The sequence below is a fragment of the Danio rerio genome, chromosome 11 (genome assembly GCF_052040795.2).
Source record: "Danio rerio strain M-AB ecotype USA chromosome 11, GRCz13ab, whole genome shotgun sequence".
NCBI lineage: Eukaryota > Metazoa > Chordata > Actinopteri > Cypriniformes > Danionidae > Danio > Danio rerio.
The window spans coordinates 754,693-775,518 of record NC_141031.1 but is presented as its reverse complement, the minus strand read 5'-3'; the positions used below and the strand labels follow the sequence as shown (position 1 = coordinate 775,518).

At 35.3% G+C, this 20,826-nt stretch overlaps 2 protein-coding genes and 1 long non-coding RNA gene across 3 annotated transcripts in view; all 3 read left to right on the top strand.

The window, feature by feature from the left end:
* Nucleotides 1-2,222: 2,222 nt before the first annotated feature.
* On the top strand, nt 2,223-5,683 carry LOC147841609 (uncharacterized). The gene is made up of 6 exons (XR_015502218.1): nt 2,223-2,309; nt 2,593-2,647; nt 3,198-3,374; nt 3,701-3,815; nt 4,459-4,565; nt 5,550-5,683. It is a non-coding gene; the product is annotated as an uncharacterized LOC147841609 (long non-coding RNA).
* Nucleotides 5,684-8,639: 2,956 nt separating this feature from the next.
* Nucleotides 8,640-20,826, top strand: part of poc1a (POC1 centriolar protein A) — a 521,349-nt gene continuing 509,162 nt past the window's right edge. The window contains exon 1 of the mRNA XM_087272095.1: nt 8,640-9,190. The gene's annotated coding sequence lies outside the window, so the exon portion shown is untranslated. The remainder of the gene's footprint in view (nt 9,191-20,826) is intronic.
* Nucleotides 9,302-20,826, top strand: part of syn2b (synapsin IIb) — a gene marked incomplete at its 5' end in the record, with an annotated part of 84,101 nt that continues 72,576 nt past the window's right edge. Inside the window, 3 exon segments of the mRNA NM_001327771.2 lie at nt 9,302-9,333; nt 10,287-10,299; nt 10,568-10,587. Of these exon segments, the coding sequence (NP_001314700.2) occupies nt 10,287-10,299; nt 10,568-10,587 (33 nt within the window).

Below are 20,826 nucleotides of genomic sequence, written 5' to 3'. Positions count from 1 at the left end.
TATTTTCATATTTTAGTGTGAACTGCCCCTTTAAGCAGATGGCCGCATGCAAAGCCGCTTGATTTACAACATCGTTTGTCACGACGCAAATACAGCAGAATGAACTGCATCACGATCCCAGCCTCCTTCATGAAAATCCTCTGGCAAACTTCTGCTTTAAAACAAAGCGAAAGGACAGGAGGGTGGAGGGAAAATCTGACAGCATGAGTTGTGTTTGTTCGTCCTAATGACTAGATCCATTATTTCCAGTCGCTGATGATGAAAGGTCAGCCCTCTTGAAGTGTGTATGATTTATTATTCTCCCTTCTCTTCTAGTGTTGTCCACCAAGCCAATGCTAATTGAGGGTTATTGAATGCTCTGCCCGTATGCTCAATCCGCTCTACAATAGATGTCATTTGGCATTGAAAACCCTGATGAATGCAGTGTATGTTACATTAATGAGTACACAAAATCAAAGTTATATCATATATATAAGCATATACAGTTGAAGTCAGAATTATTAGCCCCTCTTTGAATTTATTTTTCTTTTTTAAATATTTCCCAAATGATGTTTAACAGATTCAGGAAATTTTCACAGTATGTCTGATAATATTATTTCTTCTGGAGAAAGTCTTATTTGTTTTATTTCGGCTAGAATAAAAGCAGTTTTTAATTTTTTAAACACCATTTTAAAGTCAATATTATTAGCCCCTTTAAGCTATATTTGCTTTCAATAGTCTACAGAACAAACCATCGTTATACAATACTTTGCCTAATTGCCCTAATTTAATTAGTTAACCAAATTAACCTACACTGTAAACGATTTCTGTTGTTTTCACAGTATTATACTGCATTTCTCAACAGTTTTTTACTGTATAAGCTGTGCACAGTGTGTTACTGTATATATTGTTGTTTTCACAGTATAATAATGTATTTTCAACTTTTCTATACTGTGAACATGGTTAACAGTATGTTACTGTACATTTTACAATGAATTTTGGGGAAAAATCCGTTACTGTGCATCTAAATACAGTACTGCAAATGACCAAGAACAACTCCACACACACTATATATTATGATTATTATGTTTATTTATTTTTGACAAATTATTTTGTGAAGTAAATAACCTAACCAGTCTCTTCAGACTGTTCAGTGCATTAAACTCTCCCCTGGTTTTCCATTTTTGGGTGCACTGCACCTTCATTTTATAAGGTAACACGGAAATATTAAATAATATTCAATAAACAACTTTGTGCAAAACCAAAACGTAAATTGAAACAAAAATAGTTGATTCACGTAACCAAAGACTGTTAAACACACAAAATGATTCCAAAGTCAGCTTAAATGTCAGAGTGACCTGCCTGCTTTAGACGGATTCATGAATATTGGGCGCCCATGACTGACACCGTAGAGGTCCCATATCTCCGCATTTTCAAAACAACATTTTAAAATACACACTATTTTAATACATAAACCACAGACTTGAGTTTAAAACAACTACATTCTCGCATGAAAAATGGTTAAAACTTTATTTCATAACACATTTATTATCGAGCCATCGAGGACAGGGGCATGTCTCAATAATGTCTAGGCCGATTAAAGCATGAGGTTTGCCGGATACATGAGTGATGGTGCGCCGTCAACCCCTGGAGGTCAGAATCTCCCCTATCGGCAAAGCACACTTAAAATTAGGCATGATATCTATAAACAAACCACAGATTTGAGTTTGGAAGAACTACATTCTCGCATGAAAAACTGTTAAAACTTCATTTCGTGATATATTAAACGAAATATTTATGATATGATCTGGCTTTTCTCATCCTCCATTAGCCTACTACTGCTTGTTGGTGTGAAATGAATTCTAGGAGAAAACAATATTAATTCTCAAAACACTTCAAGCGAACCTTATGTCAGATATATGTAATTTTTTCGCAGGTAAAGTGAACAAAAAAAACAATATTACTATTTAATCAATATCACGTTTGCACTGGTTCGGTTCAGCGGTCAAACGACACCGAATGGGATTGAACCGTTTGCTCGGTTTATGCTTGAATTATTTTATCACACGTGTTCACAAGCATATTCAGCAATATGCACTTAGTGTATAAATGCGTATGGCCGAGCAGTATAACCAAATAGTAATGATTCATTGTTGTGTCTTACAATAATATACTAAAAGGAATCGGTTTTAGGCGGATTCGACTCTTTACTGTTCTAAGGAGCCGATTCAAAGAACCGAGCTGACTTGATTCGACCTTCAACAGGCAAGCAACGGCTCTCCTTATTTGAAATCCACCTGTCGCCTTTTCTTCCAGTGAATTCATCCTCGGTAAGTGTTTCAATGTCAAATTATGTCCGTTAAATGATTGTTTTGTGTATATTTCTGTGTAGTGTGTGTAATTTAAAATAGTTAACCAAGTTACCTTAGTTGTAGGTTCTTATGTCACGTAATTCGACGCCAGACCGTGATTGTAGTGTTTGCGAAGTACGTTAACTATTAGATAACGTAACATAGAGTGAGTTTATATTGAGTGAGTTTTTGACCATAGTAACGTTACCTGATAAAAAACGTAACTTTTACTTAGTGTTGTTAACTGCATTCTCTATTTCAGCACAACAGTGAGATGAAGGCAAAGTCACCATGAAAAGTTAAAAGTTAACGTTAAGGTAAGCTCTGGTCTTCACGTGGTCATTATGACTGAGTTATCATTATGGTTAAATTTGTAAACTGTAAGTTAGTTTTTTAAACTAAACTCACAATGAAACAAGTCTAAACTGTTTTATTAAATTGAGCTGATAATAAAATTCAGTTGATGTATTTTAAGCTAACGTTAATATAAACATAATTCATATTAATTGTCTATTTCTCACTGGTTAATGAGCTCATTGTATAGTGCGTCATTAATTGTAAATTTTATTTTTGGTGTTCAGGTATAAGGAATGATTTATATACAAATTTATTTTAACCCCACACAGATTGGTATGGTTGTACCATAAATTTAGATTATTAAATGTTAAGTCTTATTTTACTATTATTATATGTATCTTTTTTGCAGCTACAGCAATTGATGTTGAAAAAGTGATGCTACCAATCTCTCCTCACTTGATTATTTAAGGTAATGTTGATGTCTTCCTCATTTTGTAGATTTTGAAATATCAAGTTGTTCACAGATTTGTTGTGAGGAGTTTCATGTACAACCTATTTTTCTTCTTCCAGTAGCGACGCAGTGGCACAGTAGGTAGTGCTGTCGCCTCACAGCAAGAAGGTTGCTGGTTCGAGCCTCGGCTGGGTCAGTTGGCGTTTCTGTATGGAGTTTGCATGTTCTCCCTGCGTTCGCGTGGGTTTCCTCCAGGTGCTCCGGTTTCCCCCACAGTCCAAAGACATGTGGTACAGGTGATTTGAGTAGGTTAAATTGTCTGTAGTGTATGAGTGTGTGTGGATGCAGCTGGAAGGTCATCTGATGCATAAAACAAATGCTGTATAAGTTCATTCCGCTGTGGCGACCCCAAATTAAAAAAGGGACTAATCCGAAAAGAAAATGAATAAATTAATAAAACAACCATGGCTAGGCTGTTTGGCTATCAAATGCTGAGTAAAAATTAGACACATATTTTTTACTATAACTGCAGTCATTGTATTTATTAGCAATTTTACTGGGCGTGTTTGTTTTTTTTGTTTTATTTATACGTGTCTTGTCTTTTGTCATATTGTCCTTCTAGCTCAGATTGTGATGGACCTGGAATGCGACACCAGTTACTCCTAAGTCAAGAACCAAATAAAGCACAGATGTGGAGGGATCTGCAGCTAAACTAACTGGAGGAAAGGAACCTTTAGGTAAAAACACCTGCTTTATTTAGATCTGAAGTATTTTATTTGGCATAGAGTATTATTTTTTTATTCTTATTCTAATTTTATTTTATGTATATATTGAATAGAAGTCATTTAAATTGCACAATAAATGATTGAATATAAAATATTATCTACATGTCTTATTTATTATTGTCTTAAACAGGGGTGCTCAACCCTGTTGCTGGAGATCGACCCTGATCAAACACAACTAAACCAACTAAATAGTATCTGAAGGAGAACTTGGTAATTAAAGACTGGTGTGTTTGATCAAGGTTCCAGGTGAGCTCTGCGGAAAGGTAGATCTCCAGGAACAGGGTTGAACACCCCTGATCTAAATGCTCAAAAATGCTGTTTCCAAGGCAAGGTTGGATGTACCGGTAGTTCAGAAATAGATTCATTAGGATCAATGCTTAAAGTAAACGTTTACTTCTCTCTGTTGACCAAACATGCTTAGTATCCCACACATTTTAATAAAATTTTTATTTTGGTTACTTTTACATCTATATATGGGTAAGCAAGTATTTAATAAATAAAATTATTTTAAACCACTTGACCTAACCAAATGACTCTGTTACACTAGCTGCTGGAAAAAAAAAAGGTAAAATAACAGATTTTTTTTTATTTACAGTGTGGGTGAACATGCTACCTTGATGTCCAACAAAGGCTGCACAAGAGCTCATTTGATGGCACATATTCTGTCTACATCTCTGACGACCTGGAAGTGCTTCAACATCAGTGAGTAATACAGCTTTATATTGTCATGCATTCAGGATTTCTGTAAGCCTATCTTTAATGTTAGTTTGTAATCAGCAGTGACTGTTTTAAAAAAATAGGTATTTAAATTATTCTTAAGGTTTTACTGATGCTGTGCACAGTAACGTCATGATGATTTAATTTGAGGAAATGTCACTGGAGAGGTGTTCGTATAAAAAAAAAGAAAAAAAATTAACAAAATAACTCTAAAAGATTTATTTGTCTCACTGACATGCCATCACTGCATATTGAAATACAATAATACGAATTGATCGCAGAATATTACCACAAACATTTCATGAAGTAGACTGCTTGACTACTCTTCAGTTCTCTGCTCAACTTTAACACATTTTGTCGTGTCGCTGCGCCTCGGCTGATTTTGCCAAAAATGAGTGCTTAGTGATTACTTTGTTTTATGCGAACCAAATGTCAGTAACTCATCATTAGCATTATTTTAAAAATCATCCAGGGCTTTCATGTTCTCTAACGCAATCTTGTCTGTAAGTTAGAAGTGGATTTATATGTGTTAAAAGCTTAAAAGTATTTGATTAACATTAGTCACATTAAAATAGATTATTTTATTTATTTATTTATTTTAAATATGTAGCCTCTTAAGGTCAGAATAAACTGTGTTCACCCCTCTTAAATCCGTGGAAGCACTAGTAGAGTGATCATGGAATCAGATATTCAAGCTATACAGAGTCAGATATTCAGTTAAGATGAGATTTTATTTTTTATATACCTGTGTGGATACTTGACTAGTTTTGACTTGACTGATCTTTTCCCCATTAACGTTAGTGTAATTGTAAATTGACAACAAACTATTTCGCCAACAAAAACTATAAAAAACAGTGTTTTATATATATATAAAACAGCAGTGCGGTGTTTGGTTTCTGAATGAATGAAATAATTTGAGGCATGATTAGTTTGTTCTCCAGTGATTGATTTTGCTTGTCATTTTTGCAGGATCGTCATCATGCTGCCCTTTTTTCACTGTCCCTTTTCCACAACAGCATTTGGCCTTCATCATTTCCTGTCTTGTAGCAGTATTTTCACCTGTTTTTAAAATTGGAATAATTTTTGATGCATTTATTGTTGACTGGTTGTAATTATCAATTTTTCATTAGTGTTCTGTTGCTCTGTTATATTGAATAATTGCTATTGTTTCAGTATGGTTTACACAATAAACTTTTATTGTGAAGTTAAAGTTTCAGTTTCTTTATTTTTCTTGTATTTCTTGAACAGTTAAAATATCACTGTGCAATTTTTTTTACATTTTTACTCATTATAAAGTAGCACTAATAAATACAATAAAATAACATTTAATAACTGTAAAATACTATACAGTAATAATGAAAGTAACGTTAAAATACCGTAGTTCTGCATGGTAAAAATGTACAGTAAAATACTGTTTTCAGTTTTGCAGTATGTGTATCACTACTGTAATTGGTGTTACAGTAAAAAAGAAAACAGTAAAATGATGTATTACATTTGACAATAAATGTAATACTAATGTAACTAGTATTACAGTAATGTTACTGTTTTATGAAATACAGCAGCTACTGGATAATTGTTGCCAGTAACTTACTGTTAATTTAACAAGAAATCGTTTACAGTGTAGTCAAGCCTTTAAATGTCACTTTATGTTGTAGAAGTGTCTTGAAGAATATTTACACCCAAAAAAAATTGTTTAAACAAAAAAAAAAATGCAACAGTTTGCATTAATATAATCAAGTTACGATAACATCTAACAAAATGAAATACAGACAACAAGCTTTATTATGTTAGCCAAATCTTTTCCTCTTCAATCAGAGACATTTTTACATAGCAAAAACCTCAAAATTTGAAGTCGAGTACTCAAAAAAATAGTTTTTATATTAAAATTGAAAACAAATCCAGTGTCCAATTGCATGTTAAGAACCCTGAATAAATTAAGTAGCTGAAAGTGTTTATATTTTTGTTTGTTTTTAAATTTACTGTTCATGCTTGTAAGAAATACATTTAACGACAACATTTTTGTTTTACGGTAATTTTTAATTTGTATTAAACCACACAGGTGTTTTACAAAACAAAAACATGTGCTGTCCCATATTATCAGTATAAAAGATGACAAAAAACATCAGTGTGTGGACTTAAATACAAAACAACTGCATTAGCCTGGAAAAATTGAGTTATCAACCCAATTTCATTGGGTTGGGAGTAGATAAATATTGCTTTAAAGTAACTGACAGATATAATTACCTTTAAATTAGCCACATTTTGAAATTGATGTAATTATCAGTATTTTCCTGCTTTGAAAACTTAATAAAATTATCCTGCCAACTTAAAAGTTTTAATATAAACAGCATTTTAGAATTTTAAAGTTCCTGAGTTATTTATTAATTACTGTCATCATGGCAAAGGGAAAATAAATCAGTTATTAGAAATGAGTTATTAAAACTATTATGATTAGAAATGTGTTGAAAAAAATCTGCTCTCCGTTAAACAGAAATTAGCAGAAAAAATAAACAGGGGGTGGGGGGGTCGGGGGTAATAATTCTGACTTCAACTGTACATATTGTCATATTGCAAAGCCCTATTAATGAGCTAAACTATTTAATTATTACTCTCCAGATAATTATTCACATGCTTTCCATAAAAAAAGTAGAGGAATCACTCCTTACTTCCCCTACATGCATGAATATTTCAGTGGAGTTCCAGCAGGGGAGTCTGCAGATCCCTCTAAGAAAGCAAACTGTGGCTATATTGATTCTTCCTGCTCCTGTAAGGCTGGATAACACCGATTTAAAGGGACAGTTCACCCTAAAATGTTAAATTAATTTTTGTATAGTCTCGCTCAAGAGCTTCCAAATGTTAACGCAAATGTCTTTCTTCTGTTGAACAGAAAAGAAGATACTTTGAAGTAAGCTGAAAATCGGTAACCATTGACTTCTATAGTAGAAAATACAAAGGAAGTCAATAGTTACCGGTTTTCAGCATTCTTCAAAATATCTTCTTTTGTGTCTAAAACTCATAGATGATTGAAATGTGAGTAAATGATGACAGACTTGAGTCATCTTTTTAAGAAGCCTGTGCACTGTCAACAAAACACTGTCAAATGTACGGTAACTTACCGCCAGTTCTGATTGTATTTACAAGCACACTTTGTTATTGCAATGTATAATCACAGCACAAGTGTAATTATTTGTTTACAGTCCGCTTGTAAATTCCACTTATTGGCTGTAAATTGTACAGTGTATTTGTTTACAGTGTGCTTTTAGTGTAATATAAGCAAGCCTAACTGCTCTCTATTCATGTTATTTAGCGTCGTGCATGGTAGTTCAGTACATTTATCTCATTGGAGAGATGCAGCACATCACATATTCAGGACACACGCTGATCCCTAACCAGTAGGAGAGCAGCTTAAGACGGAGCCAGGAGATGTGCGGTGAATATTGAACGCTGCATAATGACACAGGAATCATCTATACTGTCACTGCTCTCCCACCGGGCGCTCTGCCAGCAGTCTGTCCTCTTATGGGGGTTTTTCATCCCGGTGCGTTTCATACGATTACCCGCATTTAAATGTGCGCATTAAGTGAGAAAGGCTAATTATGGAGGGTTGTTTGTGGTCAGGGAAGCATCCGCTCTGATTGTGCATGACACAAACAAGAAGCTTACATAAGCGCCGTCTCCATCTTCACTGTGATCTGACATGTCCACTCCACAGCTTGATTTCTCACAAGGCTGTGTGCTTTAACAGTGCTGCGCATGAATAAGCACATCCCTCACACATCTGCCTTTAACATTAATATTTGGAATGCTTTACAGGAATATGTATTATAATATACACTGACCGGCCACTTTATTAGGTACACCTTACTGGGTTGGACCTTCAGAACTGCCTTAATCCTTCATGGTGTAGACTCAGTAAGCTACTGGAAATATTCCTCAGAGATTTTGCTCCATATTGTCATGATAGCATCACACAGTTGCTGCAGATTTGTCGGCTGCACATTCATGATGCCAATCTCCCGTTCCACCACATCCCAAAGCTGCTCTACTGGATTGAGCTCTGGTGACTGTGGAGGCCATTTGAGTACAGTGAACTCATCGTCATGTTCACCAGTCTGAGATGATTGAGCTTTATGACATGCTGCGTTATCCTGCTGGAAGTAGCCATCAGAAGATGGAGACACTGTGCTCATAAAGGGATGGACATGGTCAGCAGCAATACTCAGGTAGGCTGTGGCGTTGATGCTCAATTGGTACTAATGGACCCAAAGAAAATCTCCCCCACACCATTACACCACCACCACCAGCCTGAACCGCTGATACAAGGCAGGATGATCCATGCTTTCATGTTGTTGAGGCCGAATTGTGAGCCGAGCATCTGAATGTGTGAGCAGAAATGGAGACTCATCAGAGCAGCAACGTTTCTCCAATCTTCTATTGTCCAGTTTTGGTGAGTCTGTGTGAATTGTAGCCTCAGTTTCCTGTTCTTAGCTGACAGGAGCGGCACCCGGTGTGCTCTTCTGCTGCTGTAGCCCATCCGCCTCAAGGTTGGCCGTGTTGTGTGTTCAGAGATGCTCTTCTGCAGAGCTCGGTTGTAGCGAGTGCTTATTTGAGTTACTGTTGCCTTTCTATCAGCCGGAACCAGTCTGGCCATTCTCCTCTGACCTCATCAACAAGGCATTTGCGCCCACAGAACTGCCGCTCACTGGATATTTCCTCTTTGTCGGAGCATTCTCTGTAAAGCCTAGAGATGGTTGTGCGTGAAAATCCCAGAAAATCTGCAGTTTCTGAAATACTCAGAGCAGCCCGTCTGGCAGCAACAACCATGCCATGTTTAAAGTCTTATAAATCCCTTTTCTTCCCCATTCTGATGCTCAGTTTGAACTGCAGCAGATCGTCTTGACCATGTGATTGGCTGATTAAAAATTTGCGTTAACAAGCAGTTGGACAGGTGTACCTAATAAAGTGGCCGGTGAGTAAATATAATGCATATACATAAACCTGCTCTCTGTTAAACAGAAATTAGTGGAAAAAATTTAAATGAGTAATTATTATTAAATTAGTAGGCTAATAATGGAAAGGACAACGTAATGCCAGTGCTAACTGCAGCCACCTTGCTTTCATGCAGCTACAAATGTGCTGTGAGGATCTGCAGTGGGTTTTCTTTGCGTGCTCTTGCATTGTGAGGATTTGCAACACGTGTGCTGTCGGACAGATGAATTATTTGTTGCTGTGTTTTCTATTTGCATGTGTTTTATTAAGGAGCAGCTCTCTCTGCCTCTGTAGGTAGAGTTTGTGCTTGAATCCGTCCTTTATTTCGGGTGTTGAGGCTGTTATTTTAGCAGTGTTTGTGATCCAGGGTCTGCTCTGTCCTTGAGCCTCCTCTGTGTAGATGCAGAGAGAGTGTGTGCTGAAGTGATGAAAAGAGACGTAGTGAATCAGCACAGAGAGCCCGAGGCGAGTGTGTGTGTGTGTGTGTTGGTGTGTGAAGAGCTCTTATGACGCTGATCCCACTGCAATGCAAAATCTACACATGCAGGATACTCTTGCTCTTACAGTATTGTCAATGCATATACAGGATGTACAATTCAGCCTCCTGTGAAGTGGGGGCGACGCGGTGGTGCAGTGGGTAGAACAATTGCCTCACAGCAAGAAGGTCACTGATTCGAGTCCCGGCTGGGTCAGTTGTCATTTCTGTGTGGAGTTTGCATGTTCTCCCTGCGTTCGCGTGGGTTTCATCCGGGTTCTCCGGTTTCCCCCGCAGTCCAAACACATGCGCTATAGAGGAATTGGGTAGGCTAAATTGTCCGTAGAGTGTGAATGAGTGTGTATGGGTGTTTCCCAGTACAGGGTTGCAGCTGGAAGGGCTTCCACTGTGTAAAACATATGCTGGATAAGTTGGCGGTTCATTCCCCAGTGGAGAATCCTGATAAATAAGGGACTAAGCCGAAGGAAATGAATGAATGAGAGTTTCTGGCAGTGTTTCTGAGGTTTTCTTCTCTCTGAGAGCCAGAGCAGGTGTGTTTGTGGACTCTGTGTCCCTCAGCACATGGAGTATTAATTGCAGTGTAATTTAATCATGCCTTCAGAACAAATTATGTAAAAATATTATGCAAAAATTACTTTTATAAGGGGTGTAAACCCAGTTGTGTGTGAGCAGTGTTTGAATCTCTGGGGGGGAGGTTTGGGCAAATATCTAAAAGTGTAAATTATACCTATAAACTATATATATATATATATAACATAGTTTTCTACCATATTTTGTATGATGAGAGCTAAAGAAATACAACTTTAACTTAATTAAATATTATTTAATATACAATCAAATATAATATTATTATAATCATGTAATGTTATGCAATAATAATAATAATATTATAAAATATTCATAATGGTGCAGTCCAGCATTAAGTTTGACAAACTTAATTTATAACAGTTTTTAGTAATAAATTAAGTTAGTTATTTTAGGTGTAGCAGGTTTTAGTAATTTATTTATGGCAAGTATACGTGTTGTTCACTATCAATAATGACCAATACTTATTATTATTATTAAATATTACTAAGTATTATTATTATATTAATATGGGAAGGGAACTATTTGTACTGTAATGAAAGTATTTTTACTATTATTATTAAATTAACAATATTAAATTGCATGATTTTTACTGTACTGCATGTACTGTTTTATTCTTTTCTCTTAAATAAAATACTAAAATTTGCAAAGGACTAAATTTATTACTGAAAACTGTCATGAATTAAGTTTGTCAAACTTAATTCATTTAATTTTAACAAGTTGAAGTAATTTGTTTAAGTTTTCAGTTTTTACAGTGTATATATATATATATATATATATATATTATTTTTAGTTGGAAATTCATTTTAAGAAAACTAATCATATTAAATGTATAGTTTGCATTAATTTAAAATGTTGAAAATAAGATTAAAAAATACAGCAATATAAAAAAATATTAAATAAAAGTCGAAAGGGTGCACTTCAAGATTTCCACCCTATCTGCTTGTTAAGTGGTGACGTGTTTGTGACGTATGTAATACTGTTTCCGGGTCCAAGCCGCCGCTCATTTGAGTTGAGAAACTATTAGTTTATAATCACGTTTTATTCCTATCACACATTAAAGTTAATTTTATATAAAATCATAGTGTACACAACAATCTCTGCGCTTGCTGCATCACAAATACCAAAATTTTAACAATTATAAAAAAATGTATCGCTTTCTGGTCATCGGATATTAGGCATGGACATATACAGTATACTGTATACTGCGATCGTGATTTTCGAAAGTATTAAATCGCTTTGTAAACGTTTATAATTACCATTTCATGAGTCTCCTCATACATTTGAATAGAGCGATTGGACCCAGAAGCCGCTTCGTGTGACGTCACACTTAACAAGCAGATGGGTGGAATTGCCCCAAAATCCACCCCTGTTATTCATTTCCAGCACTGCTGAACATCACGAGGAGGAACTGTTCAAAACTCTCTCTTCATCCTCATTTAATGCTGATAAAGTGCATCTGTTCAGTGTTTGCTGCTATGTGCTGAGAGCCAAACTGTTTAATATAAGACAGCAGAAATAATACTTGTAGGTAAGACATATGGATTAGAACATTGCTTCGAGCCGTGAAATAATTAAAAGTAAAAGCAGTGACTCTTTTAAATGTGAGCATTTTCGGTCAACTACATTTGCATAATGCCTTCATGATTGTTTCAAAGCATATTTCAAAGCATTTTCCAGAGAATAATGATGATTAATGATTATAATATCTTCAGGTTTGATTTAGTTAAGCATTTAATCTTTCTGATGTGTCGACAGCTCAATAATAAGTTATTTAATCAGTGTTTAAGCAAGCACATTTTAATGTGGATTAAGATGTAATGAAAGCATGTTAAATCTGCAGACATTATTCTCAGGACATTTATTTTCTGGACTATTTGTGATTCAGTCATTTTTTAATGATAAAAAAATTGTGCTTTTATTATTAAAAAAAAAATTGAACTAATGGTGCTGAATTGGCTTTCTCTAATTGCACCTATATCACTGCCTGTAATTACACCGCAATATATTAACCAAATTATAAAGTCATGAACTGGTCATTATAAAAGTCAGTTTTAGCATATTAATAAGATGTATACATAAACTGAAAGATGAATAAATTAGCTTGATTGGTTGGTTTGCTTTTGTTTGATTAGCAGGGACGATTCTGCAATAAGAGTGCAAATAAAATTGAGAAAATAACTTTTAAAGTCAAACAAATTAAACTCTTAGCAATGCAAATTACTATTCAAAAGATAAGTTTTGATCTAATTATGGTGGAAAATTTACAAAGTATCTTCATGAAGTATGATCTTTAATCAAAGATCTTGTTGGCATAAAAGAAAAACAAACAATCTAACAAACAATATAATATAAATATAAAATATAAATATAAACATAAATAAATAGATTAATGAATGAATTAATAAATAAATAAGCAAACTAATAAATAGATTGTGTTTTAACATAATGTAATGTGGTATGTGTTATGATCACCAGCGATCTAGCGGCTGCAAACACACAGTTCACTAAAAACTACAAGTCCCAGTCATGCACCGCTCACACGCACCTGTTCCTCATTCTGCTGATTTCACATACTCCCGGCTGGGAGTTGCTTATGATCTGATTACATGGACTATATACACGCTATATACACAGCACATACGCACACCTCTTGGCTGAGTCTTGTTATACTGTTTGTGAACATTACGACGCATTTTCCTTGTCTTGCCTTTTAATGTTAGACCTTTGCTGTTTTGTTTGTTTACGTTGCCTGCTGACTGCCTGTACTGACTTTTCGTCTGTGTTTTCTCTGGCTGAACATTAACCACATTATAGTATGACTGAATAATCATACTGTGTTTTTATATTATTATTTTTATATTATTATTATTATTATTTATTTTTTTATTTTTTTCATAAGTCATATGTTGCAGACCTCTTTGCCAAATTACCATTGTTACTGAGATCTTGATCTCAATATGGTTTTTTACCTGGTTAAATAAAGAAATACATATTTCACTCGCAAAAATAAAGGTGTAAAACCTGTCGATTTTCAATAAGTACATGTCTAAAACTAAAAGGTCAACATTTGTTCACTTAATACCTAAAAAAACTTACAATTGAGTCCAATTTAAGATCAAAACATGACCTCACTGGACAGAAATACAAAATATAAATCAATCGCTGGCTTTTTAAAAATGTCTAATCATGTTTAATCCTTGTTTATTCCTCTTTTTGCTGTGCCATACAACAAAATGCTCAACTCTAGTGTGACCGCGGCATAGGTTAAAACTTCTTAATAAAACAAGCATGTCTTCAATCATCTGTCTGGTGCTCATTTAGCGTAATGAGGCAGCTGATGCTCATTGATGAAACACACACACACACACACACACACAAATGCGCTATAGGGGAATTGAAGTAAATTGTTCGTAGTGTATGAGTGTGTGTATGAATGAGTGTGTATGGATGTTTCCCAATACTGGGTTGAAGCTGGAAGGGCATCTGCTGTGTAAAACATATGCTGGAATAGTTGGCGGTTCATTCTGCTGTGGTGACCCCTGATAAATAAGGGATTAAGCCCAAGGAAAATGAATGAATATATTACAATACAAAAATATAATCTAAATAATTACCAATATTAGTGTTTTAAAGGAATTCTGGATTAGTTAAATGCAGCCTTGTTGAGCAGAAGAGACTGCTTTCAATAGCATAAAACATTTACTGTAGATTTTTCCATATCTTGGCTGGCAGTGTAGCACTGATTCTGTCATATCATTAGATAGTTATGTGAACAAATATCATTTTAAGGCATATTACAATAGAAAATGGTTATTTAAAAGTGCAACAACTATTCACAAATCTTTGGTTTATATTGGTTTCCTGATCAGCACTGTGTTTTCTGTGCGTGTTGAAGTCATTTCAGAACAGAGAGTGTCCCGAACGCCACCTCTGACGTCCATCTGGCTTCAGGCTCCCGTTCGTCATTTTAGGTTTCATAACAGAACATTCATGAAACATCCAGACAGACACAAACACCCTCAGTGTGTGTTTTTACATAACGCTGTCTCTTTTCTTTTTATTCTACACCTTTCAAATGCTTTGTGTTTTCTGTTCAGGGTTATTTGTTGTTAAATCGTTTAAACCAGTAACAGATTTGTCAATGTTGACAATAAGAGAGTTTACATTAGCAGTTGACGATAGCAGAGTTGAAGATAATAGAGTTGATGATAACAGAGTTGACGATAACAGAATTGATGATAGCAGAGTTGACGATAACAATTAATGATAGTAGAGTTGACGATAACAGAATTGACGATAGCAGAGTTGAAGATAACAGTTAATGATAGAGTTGACGATAACAGAATTGATGATAGCAGAGTTGACGATAACAATTAATGATAGTAGAGTTGACGATAACAGAATTGACAATAACAGAGTTGACTATACCAGAGTTGACGATAACAGAGTGACAATAACAGAGTTGACGATAACAGAGTTGACTATAACAGAGTTGACTATAACAGAGTTGACGATAACAGAGTTGACTATAACAGAGTTGACTATAACAGAGTTGACTATAACAGAGTTGACGATAACATAATTGACAATAACAGTTGATGATAGCAGAGTTGAAGATAATAGAGTTGATAACAGAGTTGACGATAACAGAGTTGATAATAACAAAGTTGATGATAGAACAGTTTTCGATAACAGAATTGGCAATAACACAGTTGACGATAACAGGATTGACAGTAGCAGTTGACGGTAACAGAGTTGACGATAACAGTTGATGATAACAGAGTTGATGATAACAGAGTTGACAATAACAGAGTTGACAATAAAAGAGTTGATGATAACAGAGTTGACGATAACAGTTCATGATAGCAGTGTTGAAGATAATTTAGTTGATTATAACAGAGTTTTCGATAACAGAGTTGACAATAACAGAGTTGATGATAACAGAGTTGACGATAACAGGATTGACAGTAACAGTTGACGTTAACAGAGTTGACGATAACAGTTGATGATAACAGAGTTGATGATAACAGTTGATGATAGCACAGTTGATGATAACAGAATTGACAATAACAGAGTTGATGATAACAGAATTGACAATAATAGTTTACATAATAGTTGACAGTAACAGAGTTGACAATAACAGTTACGATAACAAAGTTGACAATAATAGTTGACAATAATAGTTGACGATAATAGAGTTGACAATAATAGTTGACGATAATAGTTGACAGTAACAGAGTTGACAATAATATTTGACGATAATAGTTGACATTAACAGAGTTGACAATAACAGTTGATGATAACAGAGTTGACAATAATATTTGACGATAATAGTTGACATTAACAGAGTTGACAATAACAGTTGATGATAATAGTTGACAATAATAGTTGACGATAATAGTTGACAGTAAAAGAGTTGACAATAATAGTTGACGATAATAGAGTTGACAATAATAGTTAACGATAATAGTTGACAGTAACAGAGTTGACAATAATAGTTGACGATAATAGTTGACAGTAACAGAGCTGACAATAATAGTTGACGATAATACTTGACAGTAAAAGAGTTGACAATAATAGTTGACGATAATAGAGTTGACAATAATAGTTGACAATAATAGTTGACAGTAACAGAGTTGACAATAATGGTTGACGATAATAGAGTTGACAATAATAGTTGACGATAATAGTTGACATTAACAGAGTTAACAATAACAGTTGATGATAATAGAGTTGACAATAATAGTTGACGATAATAGTTGACAGTAACAGAGTTGACAATAATAGTTGACGATAATAGTTGACAGTAAAAGAGTTGACAATAATAGTTGACAGTAACAGAGTTGACAATAATAGTTGACGATAATAGTTGACAGTAAAAGAGTTGACAATAATAGTTGACAGTAAAAGAGTTGACAATAATAGTTGACAGTAAAAGAGTTGACAATAATAGTTGACAGTAACAGAGTTGACAATAATAGTTGACGATAATAGAGTTGACAATAATAGTTGACAATAATAGTTGACAGTAACAGAGTTGACAATAATGGTTGACGATAATAGAGTTGACAATAATAGTTGACGATAATAGTTGACAGTAACAGAGTTGAAAATAATAGTTGACGAAAACAGAATTGACAATAACAAAGTTGATTTTTATGTTTAACATCTTTTCTGAAGACTGGCGCTCACTGACAGTATAGAGTCCCCTTCACTGTACTGGGGCATTAAGACTCACACAAAGCGCCCCCTGCTGGCCTCACTAACACCACTGCTGACAGAAGAAAATACTTTGTTTTATTGACCTGGGTTGTAAAATGTAGATTTCTCTGCCTGTTCATGGTGCTGATAACATGAGCTTGACCCTGTAATGACTGTGTTCAGCTTGATTTATGCTAGCTTCACTAATGTTTCCATTAGTTTCCATTCAGTTTTCCTCATGTTGACTGTAAAATGGTGGTCAACGTGTGCTGAAGAGCTGATCTGAGGTCTGTGATTAGAGTCATCAGTAATTGTCAGCTTGTGTTTGACTCTGAGTTGAGTGAATAAATGCAGCTCTGCCGCAGGAACGTCTATATTAGCATGTGACATTTAATTCCAGACACTTTAGACGAAACAGCATTCAGGAGCATTCAACCCTGACCCACTAAATGTTATGAAGCCGTCAGAGACGAGGACACTGCAGAAATGCATTACAGTTTCTTCATATTTAACATTATAGCTAATATATTTACACATATGTGAACATGTTTTGTCATTTCTGTACTTATTTATATAGGTGTGTGTGTGGGTGTGTGTGTGTTGGTGTGTATATATGTATATGTGTGTGCGACTGTGAGTGCATCTGTGGGTGTGCATGTGTAACAGTGTTGTGTAACTTCTTGTTCTTCTGTGTGCGCAACTATGTTGTGACTGTGTGTGTGTGTGTGTGTGTGTGTGTGCGTGTGTGTGTGTGTGTGTGATGGATGTGGAGCATCAGGAATTGTCTCTCTGTAAACAGCTCAATCTGAATCAGATCTGCAGATCAGTTCTGTCACTGTATTCATCCTCCAGCACTTCTGATGGATTAAACATGCGATGGAGATCATGACATAATTTTTGAGTGAATCATTTACTCAAATGATTCACTCAAATTTCTGTTTCATTCTGGATCTTAATGTTCCTTTTTGTTATGAGTCTTTGAATCATTTACTCAACTCATTCACTCAAAATGCTGGTTCACACTGGACCTAAAAATGTCCCTTTTTAATTTGAGTCACTAAATCGTTTTCTCAATTAATCACTCAATACTGATCCATACTATATACAAAAGATTTTTCTTCTTGAAATCATTTACTCATCATGGAAAATGTATTTTGGGTCCATTTAATATTTGGGTCCATCTTTTGGATATTAAACAATAGCCGCATTTCCACTATCAGGCCAGTGCGAGCCAGGGCTTATATCGGGCCAGGCCGGGCCAATCGCCCGGGAGGTTGAGCAGTGAGGCCGAAATCATGTCGCGTTTCCACTGTGGGGCTAGTAGCCGCAGCGCGTGACGCAAACCCCGCCCCCAGAACATCCCCCGAATCGAACGTCACTCAAACCGCCCACTTCAGCGAGAATCATGCAAATAAAGCACATCATCACATCATCACGAAACTATTAAAATTAGGACAACCAAAACAAACAAATGACACGTTACTGTACAGCAGTACAACGCATGTCTATACGAACATGCCTGTGTGTTTTCATTCATCATATTCATTTACTCGCCGACCGACTATTGGCATTGAAATCCAACCAACGGAGGGACCCGGAGCGCAGGGAGCGCACACATCCATAATATAACACCACATATATAAAATTCTCCGTTAATAACTCGATATAAAGTGTATTTTATAACATCCTCTAGACAGAATCTGTCCAACATTCATCCCAAATGCTCCGGAGAGAACTGAAACATGATTTTTTCCCCCTATAGGCTTTATGACACTTAATAGGTGATTCCCTTTATTTAAAGACGTTGCTTATTATATCTTAAGTAAAGGAAAGTGTTCAGTGTTTCAGCACATAAGAGCAGCACGTAATAAAATATAGCCTATATTTCGTTGCGCTCAGCAGCTATGCACTAATAAAGCTCTTTATGTATTTAAAATTTCCTTTTTTAATTTTACCACGTTATATAAAAACATACACACTTGTTTGAGGAGACAGAACTTTGAACTTGCAGTTTTCCCCGTCAAAAAAGTGCTGCGCGGCTGCAGACAGAAAAAAAGGTCGCCTATTTCTGCTTTCACTCACCCCGAAAATGCTGTTTGCATGATTTGATTAATTTCATCGTATCCAAACTTTATAAATAATATTTAAAACATTCTCCGGTGTTTATTTATTTATTTTTTATTTTTTTAGAAAATATCTAAAATCTTTTTTTCAAAGAGGCTTTTGAAAAATGAAAGTTTAATATAAATTTGAAACAGTTTGATATAGTACCTAATTGTTATAGCTATAGCTTTTGTTAGTTTTATATTGGTTTATTTATTTAATGTGATTTTATTATAGGCCTATCTGATATTTGTAATTCTTTAAATGATTTTAATATAGGGCTATTTTATCTAGATAAGACGCTATTGTTTTGAGCCTACAAAAGTGGACATGAAATTTGTAAAGTTTAATGTCTTTCTGTTGTATTCATATAGTGTATTATCACCAAAATAAATTAAAACAATAAAATTAAAAAGAAAAAAGCCGCTCGCGGCATCAACAGAGCTATGAAGGGAGCGCTCTTTTCCTCGGTCTCACACACACACACAGGCATCTAAACGCGCAAAAACACACTTATTAAACTTGACAAAACCTCTTGAAAACCTTTACTGTCTGCTGTGTCTTTAATATGGTGTAAAGAATATTATGCGTTATTGAAACATCAAAGATGCAGCAAAGAAAGATCATTTTATGCAACAGCCTTACATTTAAAAGAAAAACATAAGGGCGATCATATGCAAAAAGACCCCAGCCTATAATTTGTTCCAGATGTTTTCTTTCCCTTATATTATTTGTTTATGTGTTTGGCACATGTACTCGAGTGCGATCGGAAAACTGTGCCCGCCTCTCCTTTCACTCCGCCCCGAAGCCCCAGCTGGCCCTCTTTGGCCCAAGGTATTCGGCGGGCCGAAAAAGGCCAGCCGCTGGCCCCAAGAAAGCCCCGCTTTGGCCCGATTAGGCCCCGGAAGTGACAGTGGAAACGCCACTGGCCTTGGCTCGCCCTGGCTCGCTCGCTTTAGGCGCGATAGTGGAAACGCGGCTAATGAATCAGTTTAGCAATGATTCAATGACTCATTTAGGCCCAGTATGAATCATCATTTACTAAACTGATTGGGTCATAATGCCGATTTATACTAGACCCAAAAAATTGTTTCATGATCATTACGAAAATAGCACTTTAGATCCAAAATGAAACAGAATTTTAAATGAATCATTTGAGTAAAGGATTCAATGACTCATCATGAATAAATCTTTTGAGTCTAGTATGAATCAGCATTTTGAGTCAATAAGCTTAGACTTTACAGACCTGAAACTTGCCTATGGCACTTATTCATTGTTGCTCTTAGTTGTGTAAATTGCTTCCTTGTCCTCATTTGTAAGTCGCTTTGGATAAAAGCGTCTGCTAAATGACTAAATGTAAATGTAAGTAAATGATTCGTGGACTCATTATGAAAACAGTCATCTAGGTCCAGTATGAATCAGCATTTTCAGTGAATCAAATGAGTAAATGATTCATTGGATCATTACAAAAATAGTAATTTAGATCCAGAATGAATCAGCATCTTAAGTGAATCAGTTGAGTAAATGATTCAATGACTTATAATAGACTCATTTCGGCCCACTATGAATCATCATTTACTAAACTGATTCGATCATGATCCCGATTTATACTGGACCCAAACAATTGTTTCATGATGAGTCAGTGAATCATTTACTTAACTGATTCACTCATAATGATGATTCGTACTTGACATAAATGGTTATAATCTGCTGTTTCTCTGTGCCGTGAGCTCTGCATTGATCCCTCTCTCAGTGTTACTCAGATAACAAACAAAGCAGAGGAGTGGAAAACCTCTCACACACACCACAATTATTAAAGATGTGAGATAATATGCAGAGTAGTCTCAATCTGCACAGCAGATTCAGTTT